We start from the raw sequence: 26,445 nt of genomic DNA on the forward strand, positions 1-26,445 counted from the left end.
AAAGCCTGTCGCCCACATCACTATCTCACCCCCCACCCCCAGCTAGATAGCTCTCTCCTCTCGGCCTGGCCCAGGGCCTGATGCTGAGGGGGCTCAGAGGCTGCCCGGGGTTGGCCAGGGAAGAACCCAAAGGCATGCTGTTTGGACTCTGGCCTCTAGAAGTTTGGACATGGGTGAGCTCAGGGAGGCCTAGGCCAGCAGGGAACAGTTCCTGGAAAAGCAGGACCAGCCTTTAGCCTTGGCATAGCAACCAGAGGGTGTCACCCACGGCTCCTCCCCCACAGGCACCACCTCAGGAGAGGTAGGGAAGAGACACCTGAGAAGGGAACACCTGGCAGATCCAGCCAGGCAGGAGAATCAGGAGCGCAAGGCTGCCAATCAGCACCACCATCTTCAGGAGACCCCCTAAGTCCAAAAGAAAACACCCCTTTCCTGTTCCCCTGGCCCTCTGCCCAGCCCTTGGTGCCGGCAGCCCCAGCCCTCAGGCTGACCCTGAGTACTAGCCCCTGCGTGGCAAGACTGCCTGCTGAAGCCAGCCTAGGGGGACACCAAGGGGCAGCGGGCTGGAAGAGCAGGCTCTCCAGACTGGCATGCCCAACATGTTCTCAGGGCTGTAAGCGACAATCTGGAGCCCAGTTTCTCCGCCTAGCTCTGACCTGGGCTAGTCGGCAGGTCACTGCCAAGGGAGAGTCTCCTCTCTCAGCCAGCATTACTCAGAGGTCATCCTGCAAATCTTGGGGGTGAGACAGGGAGTGGCTGGTGGCACTCTAACACATTCTAGCTGTCCTAATTATGATAAACAAGATTCAGAGGAGACAGGCGCATCTGCCACCCAGAAGCCCCACCACTTTACCTAGTCTCCCAAGTTTCCCTGGGCCCAGTGGCCACCCCGCAGAGACTGACAGGACAGACACACCCCAGTGGCCATAAAGTAGAGCCTGGCCTGTGCAGCAGGAGGTGGAGGGACGGAGAGGACAAGTGTGAACCTGGGCCAAGTCTGGGATGGGGAGATTTTAGGGGTAGAACAATTTGAAAGAAAGTACTCAGAAGGACAAAAGCTGGAGGTCTCTGTCAGGGCTGTCACTCTGAGGAGGGGGAGGAAGACGGCTCTTCGCAGCATCAGTTGCATGCACACACCACCGACACATCATAATAAACTTTATTGCCCCCAACAGAAACTCTGCCTGCTTCACCCACCCTCCTGCAGGACCAGAGGAAAGGGGCCTTGGAGCCCAAACATCAACGTGCAAAACAAAAAGGGGCTCCGCCCAGCAAGAAGCAAGACCCATCATGAGGGTTCCAGGGGCCCACCTCGCTCCTGGATAGCCAGGCCGGTGACAAATGCATCCTGAGTAGGTGGGAGTCCAGTCCTCTGGGGAGCGCTGGGAGAACAATGAACTGTAGGCGGTGTGAGGGGTGGGAAGTGCAAGTGCCCAGAGAGGCCTGGCTCTCAGGAAAGTGGCGAGCTCGTGCTCAGGCCAGGCCACGGGCAGGAGGGGCCCTCACTCCTCCTTCTTGTCCGAGGAACCATCTACTGCCACCTAAAAGGGGACAGAAATCGCAAAGTACTGGGTTGGCACACTCCCCACATTCACCCTCTAGCCCCTCCACCCAAGGCCCAGCATGGCACCCTTACCTCGACAGGTGCCCAGATACACAAGGGACCCCCATCCTGGCAGCACCCAAAGGCCTGCGAGGGTGGGAACAGCCTCGCTCCAGCGAAGGCCTCAACCCTAGCGCCAGCTGACCCTGCACCAACACCTCCTTGGGCCCTACCCACCCCTGCTCTCACACCCATGGTAGCCTCGGCTTTTGAGTCCCTTGTGAGGCCCAGGTCAGGCTCTTCCCAACTCTGCGCATCTCTCATAGTTCCCACTGCTGAGCCAGCCCAACACTGAGGCCATCAGGCCCCTCTGGGGGCCAGGCCGTCCCACTTCGCCTACTGTGGTGCCCAAAATTGGGCCACCAAGTCCTGAGCAAGACACTATCAGAACTGAGGAGTGTAACTTGGCCCTCACGTCTGACCCCAGGCTACCTGAGCTTCCGGTGTAGCTAATCTGAGGACTGAGACCGGGCCTGGGGACATGGGTGATGGCAGTGACTAGCACCTGCTATGGGTGGGGAGTGGCCTGCAATGCCTCAAGCTTTCTGCCCCACATCGCTCTGCAGCCCCTACAGAGGGAAGGCCAGCAGCCGCTCCTGGAGCTTCTCCCGCATGTGTCCAGTTCTTGAGGGGGGCCCTTCAGTGGACTTGGACCGGGGACCATGTAAGGGAAGGAACTCCTCTCAAGGGCACTGATGCTAGGCCTGAGGCCAACCCCACTGCCGAGGCCACCTTAGTAAGTGGCCGTCATCTGCCAGGCCACGCCCCTCCAGCCCAAGAGAGGGTTCTGGCTGCTGGGTCCAGATTGGCAATGCTGGGCAGGTTCTTCAGACTCAGATCCAGCAGCGACGGAGGAAGGAAGGAGCAGGACAGATCAGCCCCCTTCTCGAAGGGCCTGCAGCAGGAGGGCAGCGGCCTCCCCAGCGCATGGGATGGGGGAGAGGGGCCTCTACCCAACAGAGCAGGCCAAGGCATGCTGACCTGCAGCTTCGCGTGCTCCTCCAGCAGGCGGTCGTACTCCTTGGTCAGGCCCTCAGACTGCTTCCGCATGGCCAGAGCCTCGTTTTCAGCTTTCTCTAGTTCTGGGGACGAGTCGAGTGAAGGAAGGAAAATGAGAAGATAGAGATTAAGCAGAAAAAACCCCACTTGCTGGAGACACCAGGTACATACTGGCCTCTCAATCTGTCCCCACTAGATCACTCCCCTCAAGAAAACTCCTCTGCTGGGAGAGCCCCCCAAATGGGGGAGCTGGCCAACAAAGCTGGGAGAAGTGGGGTAACACCAAAGACCCACCCAGCCCCTTTAATGAAGAGACCCGAGGGGCTCCTGGCAGGGGTGAGTTCAGGGAGTCTGAGGACAAGGGACAAACATTCTGAGAATGCTGGGGTGAGAGCAAGAGGCATGGAGCAGAACCTGAACTTGGAAGCTGAGAACAAGAGGCGTGTTGGGAGAGGCCTTCAGGAAGGGAGTGTCTGGGAACTCACAGTGGGGTTTCTGGGAACGTCTCAACCAGCTCTCATTTATTCTGAGTTCTTTCCTTCCCTACCCATAAGCCCCCTGGTGACAACGATGCCTGTGCCCCATGCCTGGCACTGAGTAAGATGCTCCTGACACTGTGATGCTCTGGAGTCAGTCTATAGGCCTCTGGGGCTCCCCGGGCCCTCCGTGGCAGGACCCCACATGCACCGATAAACCACTGAGCCCCACCATGTTGGAGCCAGACCAGCAGGGTACCATTTGTTTGTTTTCACCCAGCTCCTGAATCCGAGGGTGAGTTTGTTATTAACACTTTAGCAACAAAGCAGTAATAACCACCAGCAGAGGCTCTGGACTTTTGGGGGTCAGGGGACACCAGAGGACAATGCTCACTTTGCTTGTTTAGAGCCAGCTCATCCTTCAGCTTCTTCAGATCGGCCTTCAGGTTACTGGTCTCTAACTCCAACTTCACCTCCCTGTCACTCAACTCAACTCCACCGGCAGCAGCCTCCTAGGAAGAATGCCAAGGGCCTGGTTACTTGGGAGGGAGGGAAGAGGCAGGGAGGGAGAGAGCAGGGAGGGAGGAAGGGAGGCTGCAAGGGGCAGGCAGAGCAGGGGGAGACACTCTAGCACTGTCCTCCCCACTAAGCTGTGATTCCTGAAGCTGCCCTGGGCGCTTGCCCCTTGGGAAATGTTAGCACAGAACTGGGACACTGCCTGTTTCCAGCCACCAGGCAAAGGCCAGGGCAAGGAGGGCCACCTGCTACAGCTCACAGGCCACAAAGCCTGCCCACCCTGGCCCCCAGCCCTGCATCCTTTCTTAACAGCTCCTCGGAGTTTACTAGTCCATCCAATGTCTCAATTTGCTGTCATCTGGGGATTGCTGCCAGTCACTCCCAAGCGACCAATGCCCCTCCTTACTCCCCACAGGAACGACAGCTTGCTCTGGCCAAAGAGCCCCGCACTCGCCCCTGCCTTGGAATCCAAGCCTATCTGCCTCCTTCCCAGCTTGGCTCACACCTCAGCCCTTTTCACAGGCCTTCTAGGACTGACCACACCCTGGCCCTGCCTGTCCCCAACTGAGAGCAATGTTCTTCTATGCTAACTTGCCCACAGGTCACAGCACAGGGCTTGGCTCACTAGGAAGTCAGTTTTATAAGGGAAGAGTCTGGCCTGAACGGAGCAGGTAGAGGTGAGAGAGCAGCAAGGGCACTGCCTTTCCCTCCCAGTCCCCAGACCCCTCCCTACAGGCCCCCACTGAGAACTGCCCTTTTGCCCCTCCCCTAAACTCCTTGGCTTTTCCAACAACCACAATGTCACTGATAGGCTCACAGTGGCCACTGTGGCCCACAAAGAATGTCACATGGTGGGGTCTGGCAGGCAGAACTCACCTTCTTCAGCTGGTCATTCTCTTCCATGTACTTCTTGGCCGCCACACTAGCGCTCTCTGCCTGCTTTTTAAAGGCTTCATTGGAGGCCAACAGAGTGGCCTGCTGGGAGATGAGAGTCACCAGGCGTCTAAGCAGGCTGTGATTGTTTATAAAAAGAAGCGAGAAGTGAGCAAAAGAAAGGGAAAAACGGCTGGCATGAACGAACGTCTCTTGATTGTTCCCACCCCACGTCTGCCTCCAGCCTAGACCTGCCTCTCGGATTGCAGGGGCAACCAAGCGAGACGCCGCCGCGCCGACCTGGATCTGGCAACATGAGGGGAAAGGGACCAGAAGCTGTCCTCTGCACCAGAGTGATTAACACTGCCCCCAAATGGCAGGCACAGGAAGCAGGAGCGTGACAGGACATGCAGGCCAGGGGAGCTACGACCCGAGGGCCCGGAACCTGGCACTTTCCAGGTCAGGACCTCAACGTGCCACAGCAGCACCATGTTCCTCACTGCGAGGCCAGGCTCACCCCGGTAAACAAGAGCAGCTAGTGCCTGGGGGTGCTTCCAACAGACCAGCCAAATCCTCACACTCATCTTGTGAGGGAGGGGTGATCACTGTCCTCACTTCACAAAGAGGAAACTGAGGCTCAGCAGGCTGAAGTAACTGATCAAGGTCAAGAGCCAGAAATGAACATGGCCAGAATCCCCCTCCTGTCTGTCCAATCCCACTATACGTTCTAAATTGCCAGGGTCCTGCTCCCAGGCCAACATGGAGAGATGGAAATGAGTCTCCTCTTCCCACCCCCTTCCCAAACGCATTCTGCAGGCAGCTGCCAGAACACATCTGTTAGATAACATTGCCACACTGAGGTCCGCTGGGGATAGGGGGACAGAAACGAAGAATCGGGGCCAGACCAGCCATGACAGGCAAACAGGCAGCAGCTGGGGGCACGCGTTGCTCCATTTCCTGAGAGCCGCCCTCAAGAAAGGTGTAGCTCAAATGGTCAAAACCAAGGGGTGGAGATGGACAGCATGACTTTCCCCACACCTGGGACAGGGGCCCAGGACAGCCACAGCTCGAAGGAAGGCACGGTATGTGTAGGGGCCCTGGGGAAGATGGAAAGACTCTGCTTTGTCCAGACCCACTCCCAGGCCAGGCCATCCTCTCTGGCCGCACCAGCCAGCCTTTCATGGGGACGCCTGCTGGTCAGAGGGCCCAAAGGGACAGGAAAGCAAACAAGGCAAGCCCTCACTGACAAGATGCCCCGGCCCAAAGATCCAGAACCCATCACTTTCCAAATCAGGACTTGGACATGCCAGAGGAGCCTGGGCCCTGGCAGAACCCATCAGGAACAAGAATTTAGGGGGAGAGCAGGACTCAGGAGCCATGAGATGCCCACCATGCTTCCTGGTTTGGGGATAGGTTCCAGGAACCCCTAGCAACACAGAGAGAGCCAGGCCACTGGTTCCTGGCAGGAGGGCAGAGTTTCCAGTGACATGTGCTCTCTAAAATTAGCGGCCGCAACCTCGTGGCCCAGGGCTCAGGTTTCCCTGTCTCAGCCACTGACTGCCCACCAGCCTGCCCCCCACTGGGCTGGAGCCTTGAAGGTGGAGGGAGCTCCCAGGCACCCCAGAAGCCAGAAAGAAGCAACGCGCCTGACTCGCAGAGGTAGCGGAAGTCACTGGAGGGGTCCAGAAAGAAAGGCAAGTCTGACTATCCCCCCAACCTCCCAGCACAGAGCGCTCGGGCCGATGCCCAGATGGAGTGGAGTGGGGGGAAGGCACGTGTGCCACCTAGCAGACCCAGAGAGGCAAGCCCAAGGGTGACACTTCCCACACACCCCCCCAACAAAGCTGGGCAGGCAGCTGACTCAGGCAGGACTCCAGCAGTGCTGTGAGTGACCACGGCTATCACCCCAGTTACCCAGGGAGGTTGGGCCTAGGGTAGTGGTGGCAGCAATGACAGCAACAGCACAGCATGGGCCCACCTTGCCTCACTACCCTCCCAGCCTGTCCCCAGCTATGGAGCACCAGAGCTGCCAACACGAGCTGGGGCAAACACACGGAACCCAGCACAAAAGCGGTCCCGGGCCCTCCTGAAGCCTTTGCCTGCAGGCTCCCTGCCCTAGCTCGCAGCCCTCATTAGTGAGGGCCTCCCCTTTGGTGACGGCAGGCACCCCCAGCCCCCATGTGTCTTTTGTGCCATCCATGTCCTCTCCCTTTGTGTTAGACCTGCTCCTCCAACCCAGCCCAGGAAGATTCTGGGCAATTCTTTCCTCCAGGGACCTCACTCTTCACCCCTGTCCCTCCTACCTACCCAAGTCCCTCCTCTCCTCCTTCCCCCATTCCTTAACCTATGTCAACCTCCTAGGCCACAGCCTGGCCAAGCCACCAACAGGCCCACCACCAATGCCATAACCGCCCAACCCAAGCAGTGCTCTGGAGTCCTAGAGGTGCTCGCTCTGTAGCATTTAGAGCAGCTGACAAGTCTCTGTTGTGGAATCCTCCCCTTCCCTTGATTCAAGCAACCCTGGCCGCCCGCCACTCCCCTCCCTGACAGGGTTTATCTCGGCCAGGACCCTTACACCCAACTGCGCACTAGAAGGCAGCCCCTGGCTGTCCCCGAGACACGCCCAGCTCAGCCTGTCCGGGAGGGCCAGACCGGCCCTGCATACCCCCAGCTCCTGGGCCCATGCGCCACCTTAGGCCTCTCCCTCCTCCTCTGAAGCCGTCGTCTAGTTCTATCTATGTCACCCCCAGACCATCCCTAGCCATCCCTATCACCAACGGGGAGGGCTCTCACCGCTCCTCTCCTGGGTGGTTTTAACAGCTGCTACATGGCCTCCTCCCGACCCACAACCTGCAATCCTGCAGCTTTACAATCCATGCCCCGAGGAAAGCCAGGCAATCTTTCTTCGAGACAATCTTATCATGTCACCCTCTGCTTCAACCCCTCCAACACCTGCCCTTGGCCTTTGGCTGGCACGTGGCCCTCAGCTCCAGTAACACCACACCACTGGCCCTTCTTGGAACATGCCTTGTCTCTGTGCCACTGCACTCAGCCCTGCAGCCTACAATGGCTCCTCCCTTCTGTTTGTGAACTCCTGCTCATGACTCAAGACCCAGCTCAATCAGCATCTGCTCCCCAAAAAGGCTCTCCTGACCCTCACCTGTCTCTCATCTGGCTGCATCTTTCTCTTCCTCATCATCCCTCTTTCACTTGCTCTTTGTCTGGCTGCCCAGCTACCAACACCTCCAGGTGAGGGACTGCACCTTTGACCTCGAGGTCCCCCAAGGCCTTGGATGTGACCTCACTCAACCACATGTAAGACTGCGCTGTAGGCCAGGGCTAGATACGGGTCTGGACCCTGGCTCTCCCCCAACCCAGCCACATCAAGGGGGACACAGGCAGACACGGAGCTTGCCAGTCGAGCAGTGGGGTGATAGGAAACAGCAGTGGCAAGGCACCGTGTCAGACCCGTGTAGATGAGCAAGCCAGCCTTGTGACTGCGGCAGCAGCTGAGGAGGCACTCAGGGAAACACTCACGCCAGTCAGAGGCAGAGCCCAGCACTCAGGCCCAAATCCAGAGCACGCCAGGCTAAGCCAAGAGCAGCGCTCCCTAGCAGGCCAGCTAGACCTGCCCAGGAGCCAGCCTTCTAGAACATCTCACTATCCCTCACGCACTGGGCCCCGTGCTCTTACGCCTGCCCTCAACTCATCCACTAAGATCCAACTCCAACATTCCCCGTGACCCTCTGCCCCCGGCCCCTCCCAGTTGCTTCACTATGCCCTTTGTGTGTCCCCTCAGTGTTGAGTCCCCGTAGGGCCCACGATGGGAAGCGCTGAGCTTCAGACTCCCTAAGTCTCAGCAGCTCAGGCAACATCAGCCTGGAGTGAAGGCTGAGATACAGCTTCTTCCTCTCGCGATGGTTAGCACCCGTTGTTCCTGTCCTACTTCCCAGGTAGCTGCTCTTGGTCACCCGCTTCTAGGCAACCGGTCAGAACTCACGAGCCATAGAGATTTCCCAAAGGTAAAGGATTGACAGAGGGAGAAGCCAGCACATGAACCTTGAGAGACTCCGGATGTATTCTTGGCAGACAAATGTCATCCTCAAATGCCTGAATTCGACTTGGCTTTCTTGGTTAGATGTTTTTGGACAGAGTGGGACTCTCGTGCTTTTATAAAAGGTTGAATAAACAAGGGAGGAGAAGGGACACTAGAGAAACAGGGCCAACCATATCAAGGGAGGGAGGTGTGCTTCCTACGTGCTTTGCGCCATTCCTGTCTCCCTCCTACAGGCTTAACAGGAAGTGGGGCAGGAGCAAGGGGAAAGGTCCTCCTAAGTCCCGACTGAACTATTTTGTGCTTGTGGAGGGCCCCCATCCCTGTTGCTGACCCTGCCCACTAAGTACTTCCTAGGCGTCTTCTAGGTGCCGTACTCTCAGGTTGAGTTGAGTCACTCAGCTCTCAGGAACCCCTGCAGGACATGTAGGCACAGCTCCCCTTCATCCCACTCCCCCTGTACAAGTGGGAAGCTGGTGTCACAGCGCCACCTGTTGACTCTCCAGGCTGACTACAAGTCCTGCCCCAGACAGGGCTGTCTACCCGGCGGGTGGATTCTGGATGACCCTCTCCAACTGTCCAGGAAAACACAGAAGGCAGCTGCCCTGTCCAGGAACCAAAGCCAGGTGATGCCCCAGGAAAGGCTTCAGGCTGAAAGTAGTAACAGAGTGGAAGCCGCCCCAGGAAACTGTCATCCTGATGGGCCTGGAGTCATGAAAATAAGGCAGCAAAGAGAGAAAGTAGAGTTCACTCAAAAAGATTCAGGGACACTCTTCCTGCAGGGCTGCCCCAGCACTTCTTAGCACACCCCCGGGCTCGGCCTCCCTATCTGCCCTGGGGCACACAGAAGTGGTAGAAATGGGAAGGGGAAATGTCCTTGTGACAACTTCAGCTGAATGCCCAGGTGGCCACCCTGAGACAGCAAAGCAAGCTAGAGGGCAAAGAGGCAGGGGCATGCAGCCGGTCCTGCCCAGTATGTGCCTGTCCTCTGCCCTCTTGAGCTGAAGAGAGCCAGTGGGCAGGAGCAAGCTGTTTCTGTCATGTACCTTCTTGAAACCAGCCAAAGGATTTTGTGTAAACTGGGGGGGGGGGGAGCAGAGAGCAACTGAAGAAGGTCAGACCACCTGAGCAAAGATATTCCGAGACTAGCTGACTCCAACTGAAACAGGCTAGTGGCCCACCTGGCTACTGGAGAAGTTAACCCTGAAGGCAGCGGGAGAGAGAGAGCTGTCACCCCTGGATGTATCAACATGGTCCTAGAGTCCAATGGAAATAAGGCAGTGCCTCCAGCAGATGACCTCTCCTGCTCAGAGCCTCCAGGGATGGTGAAAGAAGTAAAAGACAAAAGGTGACTCCAGCTACACTATCCAATGTGGAGGCCACCAGCCACAAACGTGGCCTTTTGCGTTCAAATGAATTAGAACAAAACATTAAATGGGAAAATTCAGCTCCTCAGTTACACTAGCCACACTCCTTACAGCGAGAGTGTTTCCATCTCGCAGACAGGGCCAGGCTGGAGGAACCCTTTGGTCCCCTCCCATCCAGAGCCCTGCTTTCCACACCCCTCACCCACCCTCAGTCTCTAGGCAGCAAAGGCTGGAGTCCTCAGGCTCTGAGAGAAAAGGGCTTTCCTGGAATGGCAGGCTTTTAATGACCTTGGAATCAGGAAGAAGGAAGCCCTGCTTGTTTGGCGTCTAGCCCCAAAAGAGGTCATTCACTGTTTGTTTTAAGAGTGTGAGGAATTCTTCAGCCCAAATCAAGTAGCTGAGCAGATAATCTGTATTTTAAAAGAAGTGGATGCTCACTCTGATGCATGCCAGATGGTCCTTCTTGGACTCTTCATAGGGAACTCCCCCCACTTTACTGCAGACCCGCTTCATCCAACACACACGGGACACTGGCACACTGCTGTAGCTGGGGTAAGTCTGGCTTGATGGGGACCAGACTCAATGGACTTACCAAAAAGGCTCTTACCAGCGCCTAGATCTGAAGTGCTATCATAGTTGTATTCTTAAAAAAATGACGGCAGCTGACAGATGGATCAAGTGGAACTAAAAGCCAAAAGCCTGTCGGCCTGGTCTTCTACGGCAGTGGTCCTCCACTTAAACCACTATCTTTGGGAGGCCCAAGCACTGGGATTTTAAAAATCTCTAGTTACCTTATCTAGATATCAATTGAAATGAATAGATTATTAAAAAAAAAAAAGCAAAACCCTGCAAAATAATCAAGGCAATGTGAGCAGGCACGAATGAGTTTGTATTAAAAAGTTACTATAAAGTTTTTGTAGGTGAGATGTTAGCATGCTTATAATTTTTTAAAGAAGTCCCTCTCTTTTCAAAAACGATAAACGAATATTATTTTGCCTGTAAACATGATACCTGGGATTTGCTTGAAAATAATACAGAGATGGGGATAATGGGGACTGGAGCGGGGGGAGTAGATACAATGAGACTGTCTGGACAATGTTCTTTGCTAAAGCTGGGTGACACTCACAGGGAACTCTTCTTCTATTCTGCCTCTACATGTGTTCGCATTTTCTACATTGACCAAGCCAGCACCCACCCTGGGTTAACTCCCTAGCATCATCCAGTTGGATGCCTGGGGCCCTGAGGACACCTCAGCTTGCCTGCCTCCAACTCTTGTTCAGCCTCTGCTTGAGGAAAACCTTCCCTGATCCTCTGCTCTTGCCTTTGTCCTCTGACCCACTCAACGCTGCCACTACCCATGCCCAGCCTGGAACATAAGACCCCTGAAAGCCAAGACTGGGCCTTCTCACTCACTACTTGGGCCAGCGCAGCCTACCATACGAGTAGGAAAATCCCACAAAGCACTCTAACTACTCAGAGTGATACTAATAACAGCTACCACTTATTAAACATTCCCCATGTGCTGGGCACAACACTGCAACCATGACCTGAGTGCCCTCAATCCTCACACTAAGCACCCAAAAGAGGTATCCTCATCTGTGCTCTACAAGTAAGGGGAAAGGCTCAGAGAGTAAGCGACTTACCGAGGTCACATAACTAGCCAGTAATAGACCCAGGATCCCAACCCAGACAGTGGTCACATCCCAAAGGATCTGGGCATCGGGCCTTTATGCCAAAGGTGCTACAAAGGCACTGAAAGCTGGAGGTGGTGGGACTGGTTTGACAGAAAGGTCACTTGGCTAGAGGAGCAAGGCTGGCAGCAGGAAGCCCTGCCATGGCAATGGTTCCCAAGATACTCAGGATGAAGCATTCCAGAGGGGAGATCCCTAGGCTGCGGAACGGGGGCAGATTCAGTTTTTCAAGATGAGTCCTGGAGGCTGGTTGTACAAAGTGTGCATGGACTCAACACTACTGACCTGTACACTTACAAATGGTTCACACAGTCAATCTGATGTTACCTGCATCCTGCCACAATTTAAAAGCACCAACGGGCTTCTGCGCTAAGACAATGTGCCATCTTGCTGACCGGATTCCCCTCCTGTACCCTGGTTTTCCCGTTCCTTCCGGTGGGCCTCTTGGCTCCCTTCCCTCCTGTGCGTGCGTGCGTACATGCGTGCTTACAGGCAGTCCTCTGGGTTCTGCCAGTTGGAACTCTGTACATGCCCACAGCAGAAATGCTACCACCTCAGCCTCAGCTTGGCATCCTACTGGCTCCTCCCCTTTCTCCCATCAAACCTCCCAAACCTGTTTCCCACTTGTGACCCAGGCTACTGAGCCCTGGTTCAGGCTGCCAGTGTCTCTCACTCCAGCAACTCCCAGCTTGGGTCTCCCTGCTTCCAGGCTGCTCCACCCTATCCCATGCATGGTCACCGAATACACAACTCTGATCATAGCCCAGCATCTCCGGAAAAAACACAGCACTCTACCACACGGACGTCGGGTACAAACTCATTTAAATCCTCTAGCCTGTCTCCCGCCACTCCTGACCCATCCACCCTGCTCAGCCCCCTTCCTGAATCTTAGCCAGTACCTAAAGAGGTTCAGGCACTGAATCAGTAGATGCCAGTGAGACATGTGCAGACACAGACAAGGAAGAGAAAGACAATAAGAAGCACATGGACATTTGGGAAAGGATCAGGAGGCCCACAGAAGCTGGCCTAGCAAAAGCACACAAAAAATGACAACTGAGAGGGGTTTCCCACTGTTTCCGATATCAGAAAAAAACGGAGATGGGGGCTTTGTGCTCACCAGTGGGGAACTGGTTAGACACATAAGAATGCTGGAGGAACAGATGGGTTGTCCCAGAACAACGTTCATGAGAAATTCAGTGGAAAATGCAAGTTCCCACGACAGTTACAGCTTGGCCCTGTTAAGAAGTGTATAGATTCTGCAGGGAAAGTAGCCGGGTGCGGCAGTCCCATCACCCTGAGTCTGAGTTCTCAGCTCTGCCGATGACTAGCTCTGGGAACTTGGAAAGCCTTCTGAACTTATCCGAATCACAGTTTCTCCTTTGCAGCGGTATTGTAAAGATTAATATGTGCCAAGCACATAGAATGCTTAACAAGTGGTATCTACTACGGGGCACAGAAAAATCTAGAAAGATACACAGCAAAGGTATATGTCACCAGTGGTTACAGTGACATTTCAGAGAACGTTTCTAAAGCCTCATCTTCCTCCAATGGCTGTGTGCTACCAGATGACTCCATCTTCAGATGTACAAAAGGGACTAAGAGATTAAAGCCACCAGACTCATAAAACTAAGACTAACATGGAAAACATACAGGCAGGGAGGTTCTAGCTGACAGAAGTGCAAGCGCCTCCCTACTAAAGCCAGGCAATAACTACTCAGGGAGAGAAGCAGCCCACTGTCCTGCCTACAGCCAGAAAACCAACCACCTAGTGCTAGCAGCTCACACCAACGCGAACACCTGGGGCTGGAGCAGGAGCTCGGAACTAGGCATGTGCTTGGCCACTTACGACCTGGGCAGCTCTGGCCGCCCCATCTCTTTTGGGATGTCCTTTACCATTTACAAAGCCCCACAGGATTATGAAGGGTTATTAAAGCCCTTACTGGTTTCGAGCAGAGCCAGAAACCAAAGGAACCAACCACACCAAGAGTTCACACACATACAGGCGAGGCCACAGAGCAAGCCAGTCTTTGAGATAAGCCCTTCTTTTAACAGAGAATACTTAGGGTGACAGAAGGGAGATGCTTATCTAAAGACACACAGCTGCTCAAGTGGCAGTATTGGCCTGGGCACTCCAGTCTTCTGAATGTTGATTCCGCGTCCTTCTTCCTATGCTGCCAGCCCTCCTAAGTACAGACACCCAGAACGTGCGGAGGTGTGTGCTACTGATCGGTACCCCATGACACCGGATACAGTGTGGTAAAGAGTTGGTCACATGCCATTCTTCCCTCAACTACTCTATCTTCTTTCTCTGGCAACAAGCCGGCATTGTCTCAGGTAGAGTCATGCTCAAATGTTTGCTGAGCTAAGACCATGAGTGGGGCCCCACAAAACAATTCTCCTAACACAACCAAACTTGACCCACCCAAGAGAAAGAGTCATCTCTTTCCATTCTTTCACAGGCTTACAGGCAGCTAACAAGTGAGTGGTTCATCTGTAAAAGAACAAGTGCAAGGGTTCAGAGGGCCACATATGCAAAGAAAGAGATTACCCACCACGCGGGGCAGACAGTGTGTGCTGACAGATGAGGAAAGGCGTTCTTCAGAGAAAGGGCTTCAAAAACTGCTGGGTGCGCACAGCCTGGCTTCTGAGAGAACCAACCAGGTACATGAGGGGAGCGCATACTCCAAGGTTTTAAATGCATGTGACCACATCCAGGCCCAGATGAATCCCACCAGGTAGTGAAACCCTGCAACAGGCCAGAGCTGCTGTCCACCTGTGCCCTCTGGGGTAGTCCGCTTGGGGAGACATGCCAGAGCAGTGCCAGTCAAGCACTAATGGGCACTAATGGGGTCAGTTGGCTGAGATGGGCCTGAGGGTCTGCATTTCTGACAAGCTCCCAGGTCCTAAAGGCTGCTGGGCCACAGGCCACACTTAGGGCAACAAATGCCAGGGAACTAGGACGCTATCAATCCATTTCCAGTGATTAAAGAGGAAAAAAGAGAAAAAAGAAATGTAATGTGTGGGACAACAGACAAGAAACAAACCAATGTGGGAAAGTGTTTAATAGTAAAAATTTCAAACCAGCTCACATCTGTGAGCAGGGAATTGGTTAAACACGCAATGGTCCCCTCACGTGACACAACACTACACAACCATTAAGAACAAGAGAGGTCTGCATGAGTCATTTGGAAACACTGCCAAGCTGTATCACTGGGTAAAAAAGGCAAGTCAAAGCAGAGAGGAAAAAACCCACAGCACTTGTAAGAGACAACTTACACGTGATGCAAGAGATTATTTTTCAAAACTTCAGGAACATCCCAAATATTACCTGTACCTGTCTCTGGGGATGGGACTACAGAGCACTCACTCTCTCGTCCAACATTTCTATATTATTTGAGTTTGGAGGGCTTTATGTTACAATAAGCAGGTGTAACTTTTGTAATCAGGATAACAAAGATGAGAGCTTTGCTTTTTAAAGTGTTTCTTGCATATGGGTTGTATGGATATCAAGTTCGGACAGAAACATTTCTATGGCTAATGCTGTGCAAAAAAAAAGCTTCTCAAGGGCCACAGCCACCACAAAGAATCTAACCCCTAGACAAGGGGAGAGTTTATAGGTCCTGTTTTGATTGGCTACTGGACGGGGACATAGGAGGGTGTGGCAGACACAGCAAGGCATCTTTTCGCTGAGAAGTATTACTGCTGGAACAACCCAATCCAAGAAGTTACCACATGTGACATGTTTAAAAGGGAATACATAACAAAGTCTATGTGCTTGTCTAATAGAGAGGCCCCAGCAAAGTGGGGGAGGCAGCCAACATGACAGAGAACAGAGCAGGATCGCAAGAGCAGACAGAAATGGTGGGCCCAAAGTCTGCTCTGTTCTCCCAACCTCTGGGCACCCCTTAGGGGATAACGTGGGGTGTCAATGAGGAGCGCTTTTCTTTGAAGCCACCCCTTCAGGTTAGAAAGGAAACTGCGAACTGTTCTGTACCCTGACTGGGGGTGGTACTTTACTCTGCTTTTGTCAAAACACTTATTGGTCAAAATATTGAGCCAAGCACACACTTGTCTGGTACACCTGGCTATTCACTGTCCCCTAATACAGATAATATATGCTCTGAAGAGATCACAAGAATGGAAGAGTCAGGAGAGAGAGACTTTGAAGCCACAGTATGCGGCAAATAAGCACCACCCAGTCTATCTGCCAGCACTGTGACTGCTTGGGAATTCACCATCTGCACTTCGCCAGCGTCTCTCAATGCAGGGACCCACATGCAACCCTCCAGGTAGCACCAGCTGACTCCCTCCTTGCAGCCCCAGCCTTCACTGAAGGGCACTAAGGGCTTATCAGCTTTTGCAGTAGTTCAGCCACTAACTCCTACTGAGCTACAATGAGCCGCAACCCTAAGTCATCTGAGTTCCTGTTTGACCCTACCTCTGTAGCCCTTTATGAACCTACAAGCACGTTTACAAATGTCTCCCTGTTAAAAACTCTAATCTCATTCAAGCCGGCCCCACCAGTGAACCAAGATAGCCATGGATTCTGAGTGGTAACTAATCTGCTGTTCACTTCCTCCTGCCTTCCATCTCTCCCTGCATCTGCTCGCATTAAAACCACCATCAACAGAGAACACTGAGTGGGTTGGGGATTGAAAGTTAAGCTCCTGAGGCCTGTATTTGGATGGAGCTGATCCATGAGGCAGCCACTCATGGGAGTTAGGACCCTGCCCAATGACACTGTTATGCCAGCACCTGGCCCACACTTCAGCACAAGGTCCATAAGAATCAAATCAGAGCCTAGTGATCATTCTGCTGAAAATCTACATACACTAGTCTGACAGACGGCAGGGGCAGACTGAGAGAACTGGCTCTCTAGGAACTCACGGTAGATGCCAGCAACCCCTCTCTTTACTCTGAAAGGACACAAGCTTTTTCTTCTAGAACATGGCTTGAAATCAGTCAGACCATCTCATTCTAGTTACTGCTTCATCTAATTTCTCCCTCCTTTGGAAACTGGGATGCTTGCCTGTCTGCAGTCTTCCAGAACCTCTCCCACCCTGCAATTCCTCAAGGACCAGCAAGCCCATCTGCAAACAATCACCAAGAACCTCTGGACATAACGTCATCAAGTCCAAGTGGAAGCTAAGTCATTTAGAGGAGCTGGGCACTCCTGAGTACCCTTGTCCTCTGGGGATTTCAATCCTCTCATCCCGGTGCTTCCCTGACCACTGACCTTCTGCCTGCCATTCCTTGACACAGAAACACCAACGGGACTACATTCTTCCAGGGTCCTACCGTGTTTCATGATCCAGAGCTCACTGCAGGCTTTCACGTCCCCAATACTATTCTTACACTTTGTGTACTCTTCAGGGGCAAGTCCTTACTTTTCCTCCTGCCCTATCTTTCAAATGAGATCTGAGCTGGCCGGGGGAGCCCTAAGCACCTGTGGTCCCTCAGACCCGCGGTATCACCATGTCCTCCAACCTTTCAGCTCTCATGCAGGTTGGCTCAAATCCTGTTTCTGAGACCTGGTCCTCCAGACCTGCTTCCCTTTCAGTCTCAGCCCACAAGATCATCTTTTTCGCAGCTTCCTGAAACCCTAAAATTCTAAAGTCTGTGTCCAGCTCCTCCCAGCTTTCTCACTTCCTGACTCTGTGATCAGACGGTTCGCCTTAAAGAGCTGTCTGCTCCTTCCAGCGTCACCCGCAAGTCTTTCCAACTTTGACCCAGAGAGGGCATGCTCACCTGAGCAACTGACTTTTCCTGAAAACCCGAAACCCTGACAGGTAGTCATTCTAATGTCTAGTGAAGGACGTCCAGGTGACGAGCGGTGGGAGAGCCCAGCCTGAGAATCCACATGTTCACCCTACTTCTGAGTAACCTCAGGGTGAGCATCTTCCCAATACCCCTAGAACCCCGTGGCCTGAGCTCAATGTCTGTCCCTGCCAGCCAGCATGCTTGAGAATGACCAGGCTGCTGGTCAGAACCCCTTTGAGCAGAGGGGCAATAAAGCAGCCCTGAACTCAAACAGGTACTTTCTATCATTCTAGTCTTGCCCAACTAGCCATTCCCTTGGCCCTGATCAAGGCATTCAGTCTTGCAAAAACAAAAAACAACAACAACAAAAAAACAAATACTCCAACTACCATGAAGCACAATATGCTCCTATGACAGGTCTAACATCGGAGAAGACCCTGGGGACAAGGTTGGCCTCAGCCCCTTCATGCCATTTCTGCCTACTCTTTCTCAGAGCAGGAAGAGTTTTTATACACAAAGAGCCCCTATCTAATCGGTCCCTTTGAAGCTGGGCTCCAAAGGGCCTCTCCCAGAGGAAAGAAATGCCTCATCGTTTACTTCATGTTATGTACAGAGAGCGAGCTGCTAATGCATTTGCCTTTAAAGAGCATGTGGCAAGTCACAGCAGAGCCAGAAGACTTTCTGGTCAGTCCTCTTCCACTCTCCACACTGCCTCTGGAAACCAAGAGGAAAATCAGAGGCCTCTGGGGAAACTCTGGCTCCCTAACACACACAGACCTCCAGTTCAAGGACATGGACTGAGGAGTCAAAGTCACAGGCTAGCCCAGGGGTCCCCTCGCTCCTCCCCACTCACAAGGACAGCAGCAGAGAAAAGCCGGCAATGTAGAGATTCCTCTGGGCACGGAAAAGCTTCATGTGGAAGTGTTCCACGGCCCCAGGGTTGTTCTGGAGATTCACCTTCTCTGTCACGTCGTCATACTTCCGAATCTCACGCACAGCATCTATAGTGGAGCAGAGAGGAGACACAGGGTTTAGAGCCCATGCAGACAAGTCCGGGCTGTCCAGCTCGGACAGGCGGCATGAGTCAGATGGCCCTGCTTCCCTCAAACCATCTCCCATTATCGCCCCTTCAACACACACCCTGGGCGTGCCTGTGAAAACTCTGCCCTCAGACCCTCTTTCCCTTCCAACTTTTCTCACGTCCCCCCCCAGGCCCCATTCTACACCAGCCACAAGCTTGCCCTGTGTCAAGATGCTAACTAAGTCTTAGGTATTGCAGGCCAGGAGCAGCTCCCCTTTCCATGGGTCCCCACACCACCTCACCATGTCTGGTTCTGTTTATCTTAAGTCGGATGCTGTCAGTCACCCCACTGATAAGCAAGAATCCTCCTGTTTAGGTAAATACCTGCTAAGGAGACATGAGCTGCCAAGGGGGCAAGAACCAGAGGATGCTTACTTAAGGGTTTTCGCTTCTTAGCTGTATAACAGGTTTTATTATTTAAAGTGTTTTATTAGGATTACGAAAGGAATTCGTGTTCATCAAAAGTTCAAACACTTCAGAAATGTAGAAAAAGCATCCCATAACATAATCACCTCCAGCAGGGTACAGAATATGTGGCCATCTTATCTCAAGCAGTCACTCTGTCACATTACTCTATGTTGTTTTCTTGGTAATACACACCCGTATCTGAAATTACCGTAATTATAGGTTTACTGTCTATCTCCCCCAAATCAGACTACAAACTCCACAAGAGCAAAAATCTTTTCCAGTATGTCCCTAGGGCTTAGCACAGTTCTGGTGCACAGGAGACATGCAAATAACTGATGAAAGATAAGCAGCCTTTGCTCCTGAGAGCCACTGTTAAACATACGCTTTTCTAGTATGCAAATATTTTTACATCTCTAAGTTTGTCAAGTAGATATGGAACCATCTCATACCTAAGGCTTTCTCCCCACCCCAAGACATCTCTTTAGGTTGGTACATAAGGACCTACATAAAGAGAGTCCTTAACAGATCCCCATGAAGGAGGGGCAAGGTATCATTGTAGAGACATTGTTTGGTTCATAATTCCTGGTTTGACACTGCTTGGTTTTTAAGTTGATCTTACATTATAAAAATCTGCCTTCAAAAAAATAAAAGTCTACAGCCATGCCACCCTGAACATGCCCAATCCCATCTGATCTAGGAAGCTAAGGGGGGTTGGGCCTGGTTAGTACTCGGATGGAAGACCACCTAGGAATACCAGGTGCTACAGGCACTTACAGATAGATAGATAGATAGATAGATAGATAGATAGATAGACAGACAGACAGACAGACAGACAGACAGATGACAGAAAGAAAGATGATAGGAAGGAAGGAAGGAAGGCAGGCAGGCAGGCATACATAAAAAAGCTGCCTCTCCAGGGTTGGGAGGGAAAAACCTGCCTCCCCATACTGGTGCCTTTATTAAATCTGTATCATGAAGCGAGGGCTTTCCAACACCATTAGCAGAAGTATAAACTGGGAAACTCACCTATGAACTGCTATGGACTACATGTTCCTGCCCGCCCCCCAGTCCTATGACAAATTCTAACCCACAATGGGATGGTCTTAGGAGGTGGGGCCTTTGGGAGGTGACTAGGTCATGAGCGCAAGACCCTTATGATGGCATTAGTGCTCTTATAAAATTAGGTCGTGAGTGCAATATTCTTATGAATTGGATTAGTGCCCTTATAAAAGGGACCCCAGAGAGCTCCCTCACCTCCTTCTGCCATGTGTGGACACAGCAAGAAGGCAATCAACTATTAACCAGAAAGACGGCCCTCGTCAGACACCAATTCTGCTGGCACCTTGATCCTAGACATCCAGCCTCCAGAACTATGAGAAATCAATGCCTGTTGCTTAAGCCAACCGTTCTATGGTATTTTTGTCACAGCAGCCTAAACTAAGACAAAGAATTTAAAAATGTTCATGACCTTATATTCATCAGCTCCACCTCTATGAATTTATCCTTACGAAGCATTTGCATAAGTGTACAATATTAGGATGCCTATGAAGAAGGAATTACCTTATAATCATTTGATAGAATACAGCCATACCTGTTATTGCACTTCATGGATCCTGAGTTTTCATCAACACCAAGGCAAGATCCTCCACCAGCAAAAACATTATAATTCACTAAAGACTCAGGTGATAGTTAGCATTTTTTAGCAATAAAGTACTTTTAAGGTGCCTAATATTTTTAAAGATATAATGCTACTGCATGCAACAAACTATAGCATAGTATAAACACAACTTTTATATGCACTGGAAAATCGAAAAAGTCGTGTGACTTGCTTTACTGCGATATCCACTTTATCGCAGCGGTCTGGAACCAAATCCACACTCTCTCTGAGGTGTGCCTGTACAGTCAGCCTTTTGTATCTGTGGGTTCCACATCCATGGATTCAACCAGAAGTGGATCGAAAATGCTTGGGAAAATATGTTACGTTATTGCTGACATCTATTATGTAGTTAGGCCTATGATGGCTGTCTATACTGAACAGGTACTGACTTTTTTTCTTATCATTATTCCCTAAATAATACAGTATAACAACTACTTATATAACATTACATATATTAGGTGTTGTAAGTATTCTTGAGATGACAGAGTATAAGAGAAAATATGTATACTTTGCATGCAAATACTATACTATTCTATATGAGACGAGCATCCATAGATTTTGGTATTCATGAGGGTCCTAGAACCAATCCCCCAAAGATAACAAGGGATGACTACACTACACAACCTTTAAAAAGAATGAGACTTATAAAAAAAAAAAACCTAAAACCTAAGATACGGTAAGTAGAAAAATGCACAATCCAAAACAGTGTGTAATATATTAACAAAGATGTCAGCATAAAAAATGCCTCTGGAAATGTATGATGAAGCATTAATGATGGTTAACTGTGAGACATGGGATTATGGGGGACTTTAACTTTCTAGGTTAAATTTCTGAATTTTTAAAAACATTTTTATGACGGAAAAAATGTGTTTTCTACACTGTCATCTGCATCCAGGAACCCCACCATCTTAAGGATCACCTTGGCCAACAGCAAACAGCGGATTAGGGATGGGGGTGTTAGGCCATACTAACGCGAATCACACAACAGAGTGCTGGCCTTCCAGCCTCAGGCCTCTGGCCCAGGGCAGTTGACCCTGGACCCTCATCACTCCCCAGTCAGATCTGCCCTAGGCCCCTCCCAGTGAAGAACAGGGGCCAGCAAGGGCTACGGTTCTAACTGGTATGCCCATCATATTTCACTAGTATTTGCTACCAGCTAACACTTATTATGTTTGTTTGTTTTTTTGTTTGTTTTGTTTTTAGACAAGGCAACCCTTGGTTGACCTCAAAGATTTTAAGGACCTTGTCAGTTTATAATCCCTTATTTTTTTTATTTTTTACACCTACAGTGGGATCAGGCCTGGTTAGTACTTGGATGGGAGACCATCCAAGAACCAGGCCTGATCCCACTTAGCTTCTGAGATCAGACGGGATCGGACTTGTTCAGGATAGCACGGCCATAGACCAACACATATTTGTAGAAACCAGTGCAGATTTCTCTAGATTATACTTATGAAAGCAGCCTGTCATCAGTCAGATATCCCTCTAGAACTTTCAAGCAATTCCCCAATGCCAAAAAGAAGAATGGCACCTTTGCTAACGTGGGTAAGCAAAGCAGTGGTCCCTAACCTTTCTGGCACCAGGGACCGGCGCCCCTATGAGAATCTAATGCCTAATGATTTGAGGTGGAGCTGAGGTAGTGATGTTAGCACTGGGGAGCTGCTGTAGATACAGATAAAACTTGGCTCACTCACTTGCCGCTCACCTCCTGCTGTGTGGCCTAGTTCCTAACAGTCCATGGACCAGTACTGGCACGCAGCCTGTGGGTTGGGGATCCTACTGCAAAGGACCTCCCTGGTCCACTCAGCTATACTAGAAAATGGAGAGTTCGTGGAGTCTGGTTTGCAGAGGGGCAAGGCCAAAAGGGAATACCCTCAGCACAGTCCCTCCCTGCCCCAATTCTCATCCCCACCTCACATCCAAGAGCAAAAGCAAATGAAAACCCTGGCTTTTATGCTCTGAGGATGATGTGCATATTCCCTAGTCCCTGTGTGCTCAGAGGCTGCTCAGGGAGAAGACCCTGATTACAAAGAGATACCAAAGATCTACCTCTTGGGGCCTTGCCAAGTATTTCAACAGCAAGGTATGCAAACAGCTGGCACTGATCCTACATGGCTGGGAACGGGTAGGCCGCACGTGGCCTGTTCAAAGGTAGTCCTGCCTGAACATATCCCATCAGGCCTCAAGACATTAGAAAGAGGAAATACCTGATGCTGAAGCTAGTGGGTGGAGCATGCAAGTTTCCCTAAACTCCAGCCCCCTATTCTCCTACTCTCCTCCAAATTTCTGTTGGGGGCTAGGGAGAGGAGTGCTTTGAGCTTAAGCAAGCATCACTCTTTGTAGACAGGTCTGCTGCCTGTAGCAGGGTAGAGCCAACACTTTGGAGTCCAAGTAGGAGGACGTACTGATCACTAACCACAACAAAACACACATTTAATAGCCAGATGACAGCTGCACTAATTCCTTTGGTCTCTGAACAATCACACCACCACGTCAAAAAATGTTCACCTCCCATCTTAGCACCACCAAGCCATAGGCCCCATCCCTGAGCATACTCTTGGACCAGTTTATATTTCAAGCCCCGTCTAGTATGCACCTCAATGTGGGGTTTATAGAACTTCGGAGCTGGAAGAATCAAGAAATACCTGAGGTTTGACTCAGATCCAGAGAGGTCTGGGATCTGCTCCCTCGATATGCTGCCAGACCTCTTGGCCCCCACTATACTACAGGACACAGCAGCTTCCCTCCCAGCTAGGCTCCCTATCTACTTGGTCATTCAGTCCCCTATTCGTGATCTATTCCAGGCAACAAGGGAGAAACTAATGCTGCTAAGTGGCTGGAGAACGGTACTATTTAGACCCAGGTCAGCATGGCCCAGATACAGCCCCTCTTGACTTCAATTCTGGAACAACCCAAGGAGCCACCTGAAACGTGAGGTCATTATCACAGAGTCCACAAAGACTGCTGGTCAAAATGAAGGCCCTACCAGCAATACCCTCTTCATGAATGAAGGGAGCTTCTTCCCCCAAGAGAAAGACAGGGCCACTAAGTGGTCTATCTCTGAGAAGCCAAAGCTGTACGCTACATATGGAATATGGCACAGGGCTTTGCAGCAGATGCCATAGCAAAGTGTCTCGGTCATGTAGCTGCTATTGGCCACAGCTCACTCACCAATGACCAGCAGCACAAGGATGACAATAAGAACCACAAAGAAGGTGTTGCCATGGGTCACTACGAACTCCACCAGGCGGGACTTGAAAATCTTCTGCCATCTATAAAAAAAAAATAAAAGAATGGGCTGAAAAGAAAGAACACATGCTTGGGATCTGGGCCTTGAGAACAGAAACCCAGTTTTAGGTTCCTCCATTGGCCGAATATCCTACACAGCCTCAGCTGCAATTTTCAAATTTATGACATCCATTCAAGAGTGTTTCAAAAAGATGCTCGTCCCTGTGTAGAAATTTCTAGAAAACCAGCCTTAAATATTGGTAGTCTCTGGGGAAGAAAATGAAAAATTTACTTTCAACTACATTCCCCTGCAGAGTATTCAAAATGCTTGCCATATACACATTAATTCTTTAAGTTGTTTTTCCACATGACCAGTCTTGGATCATCCAGAACCCCACCGCCTAAAGCAGGTCCAACCTCCCTTCATTTCCTCCACAAATACTTCAGAATGTAGCCATAAAGTGGCGAGCCTTCAAAGATGGTTAATGAGATCACAATGCGGTAAGAATCCCCCATTATCAGAGCCAGAATCCCAAAGTCTAGCTGTCACACTTTTTAATAGCTGGTTTGTTTGAATCCAGACCAATGAGATTCTGCTTCTGCATTAGTTGAGAAATATCTTAAACCTCTTATTTTATAAGCTCCCCCTTCCCTCACCCTCTTTTGTTTTCTTTCCCAATTTACTTTTTTGCAGAAACTAGGTTGTTTGTCCTACAAAGCTTCACAGATTGCAGCTCCAAAGGGGCTTCTGTCTCTGCCAGTCCCTGAAAACTGTATCAGGTGTAAAGATTCAGACCTGACTTCTGGCAAAAATATTCCTTAGGCAGTGCTGTACACTTCCTATCGTATCACATCAGGTGCCCGTATTTTTCATTAAAAGGATTTTTAAAATATCTGTGGAGACTCAACCTTATTTGTAATGTTCTAATTTAAGTCAGAATATGTTTATGAACCACATATAATTAAAAATTAACTTCCAATTAACTTTTAACAGGTCCTCTGTTCACTAAAAAGGGATATGGCTTCATCCTTCATAGGCTGAGTAATGCTCATGAGGTTACTACGCAATGCCAGTGAGACTAGTTATGAGGACAGAAGTCACCAAATCAGCAACAACATGACCCCGTGGTGCAAGTCTCCTGGATCCCACACTGCCATCTCCTAAACCTCAGGGACCCAAGGAGAGACAGGAGGGCATCCTTCCCAGAATCATAACTAGAGCTAGGTCTTCTCCCTTTTGGGGCATTCTGAAGACCAGAAGGCGGGGAACACTGGAAAGAACTCAGCAAGATGTGACAAAGCAGACTGGTGCGGAGGGTTGGGAACAGTCGAACACAACCCCAGACAGGTTCTACCTGTTCCTGTCTGGCTCCAAATCCAGGGTCCACCAAATTTACACTCATAAGCGACAAGGCTCCGCAATAGTCACCCCCTTACTTGCTTGCCTGCTCCTCCACACGCCATACCTTTTGGGTGAAATGAAGGGAATGCAGAGCAGCAGCACGAGAAAGACCTCTGCATAGAGGAAGGTGGCAACTGCAGCCCACTGCAGACTCATCCTGTCGCTAGGTTTCCAACGGGGAGACGGGAGCTTGTTTCCTGACGGGGCGCAGAAGGAAAAGGAGTCATGAGAGCTGGACGGCCACGCCTTGCGCACCCCAGCACCCTACTCGTCTTTAAAGAACTGGATGAAAGAGAACTCGGGGGGCTCGACTGAGTACGGGGACCTGACCAGCCCCCCTCCCCGGCGGGGCGGCGGCGCTCTGCCGCCCTCCGGTAAGTGCGCCGGCGCGCCCGGAGCCCCCTTTCTGGATAATTCGTTTCCCCGCGGGGTCCGCGAGGGGCCCTCGTGCCTATTTCAGTAGGAACGCGTTTTTAATCAAGATTATGTACGTGGGAGGACACTCTCGACATCCGTCGGGGCCGCTCCGCTCGCCGCCAGCCCCGGGGCGGCGGTATTTCGGGGACGCACTTTCTCCAAAAGCCGGGGCGCACCCCCCCCCCGACCCCCGCCCCGGGAAAACCGACCAGGGGGCCGTTCCGTCCCAGCCCTTCCGACCGGGCCGAGAGAAAAGCGGCAGTTCGCTGCGAGGCTAGAGCGGAGCCGAAGAGGCCTCCCGGCCACCGCGTCCGCCTCCGATGGGGCCGGAGGACGCGAGTTTCCTCAGAAAACCCCGAAGAGCGACTCCTACAGGGCGGGAGTCGGGCCCACGAGCGAATGCGGGTCTCGACTAAACATCTCGTGGCCCCGTCCACAGAAAGTTCTAGAAAAAGCTGTCACCTCAGAAACCAGAAGAGCCCCTCCCGGCGGCCCTGGCGGGCCACGGTTCTCGCCCGGCTCGGGAGGCCCCGGCCCCACACCGGCGGCGCCTCCGGAGGGGCCTCTCCGCTAACCCCCGCGGCCGGCCCCGACGCCCCTGGAGCGCAGCTCCACCCGCCGCCGCCCCGGCTTTCCTCAGGCCGGCCCTGCCCCCGCTCTCCCAACTCGGCCCTCGGCCCCGCGCCCCCCGGCCTCTCCGCGCTGCCCGCCGCTCCCCGTCGTCGAGGACCTGAGGGACCTCGGCGGCCGCGGAGCTCAACCAGGCGCCCGACACCGCTCACCGAGCCGCCCACCGTCACCTCACACGCCCCGCTCCTGCCGCCAAACTCTCGCACTCCGGCCCTGGCCCCGCCCCTTCCCCCGCAGCCGGAAACCGGAAGCGCGTGCAGTGCCGGCCTCTCCCCCAACCGAA

The 26,445-nt window shown here is 51.9% G+C and overlaps 1 protein-coding gene and 1 pseudogene across 2 annotated transcripts; one reads left to right on the forward strand and one right to left on the reverse strand.

Moving 5' to 3' along the window:
• Window positions 1-1,141: 1,141 nt before the first annotated feature.
• BCAP31 (B cell receptor associated protein 31) lies at window positions 1,142-26,410 on the reverse strand. 2 transcript variants are annotated; one of them, XM_016134126.2, is made up of 8 exons: window positions 26,333-26,410; window positions 25,180-25,312; window positions 23,657-23,757; window positions 18,193-18,340; window positions 4,471-4,606; window positions 3,473-3,590; window positions 2,585-2,685; window positions 1,142-1,541 (listed from the first exon to the last, which is right to left on the reverse strand). In XM_016134126.2, exons 2-8 carry the CDS (start codon window positions 25,269-25,271, stop codon window positions 1,503-1,505), a joined length of 735 nt encoding a protein of 244 aa, XP_015989612.1. In that variant the 5' UTR covers window positions 25,272-25,312; window positions 26,333-26,410; the 3' UTR covers window positions 1,142-1,502. The 2 variants fall into 2 exon arrangements, with proteins under 2 accessions (XP_015989612.1, XP_015989611.1); XM_016134125.2 differs by having other exon boundaries at window positions 26,315-26,401.
• LOC118608338 lies at window positions 19,479-19,597 on the forward strand (annotated as a pseudogene).
• Window positions 26,411-26,445: the final 35 nt, after the last annotated feature.

Source organism: Rousettus aegyptiacus, unplaced genomic scaffold (assembly GCF_014176215.1).
Source record: "Rousettus aegyptiacus isolate mRouAeg1 unplaced genomic scaffold, mRouAeg1.p scaffold_m13_p_9, whole genome shotgun sequence".
Lineage (NCBI taxonomy): Eukaryota > Metazoa > Chordata > Mammalia > Chiroptera > Pteropodidae > Rousettus > Rousettus aegyptiacus.

Excerpts from the sequence above, each read along its gene's own strand:
- BCAP31 (XM_016134126.2), bottom strand. The coding sequence starts at position 25,271 with ATGAGTCTGCAGTGGGCTGCAGTTGCCACCTTCCTCTATGCAGAGGTC. Across the intron at positions 4,607-18,192 it reads TTTTCTCTGCTGCTGTCCTT|CCTGCTTAGACGCCTGGTGA; the intron begins GTGAGTGGGGAG and ends AAACAATCACAG. Across the intron at positions 1,542-2,584 it reads AGGAGCACGCGAAGCTGCAG|GTGGCAGTAGATGGTTCCTC; the intron begins GTCAGCATGCCT and ends GTCCCCTTTTAG.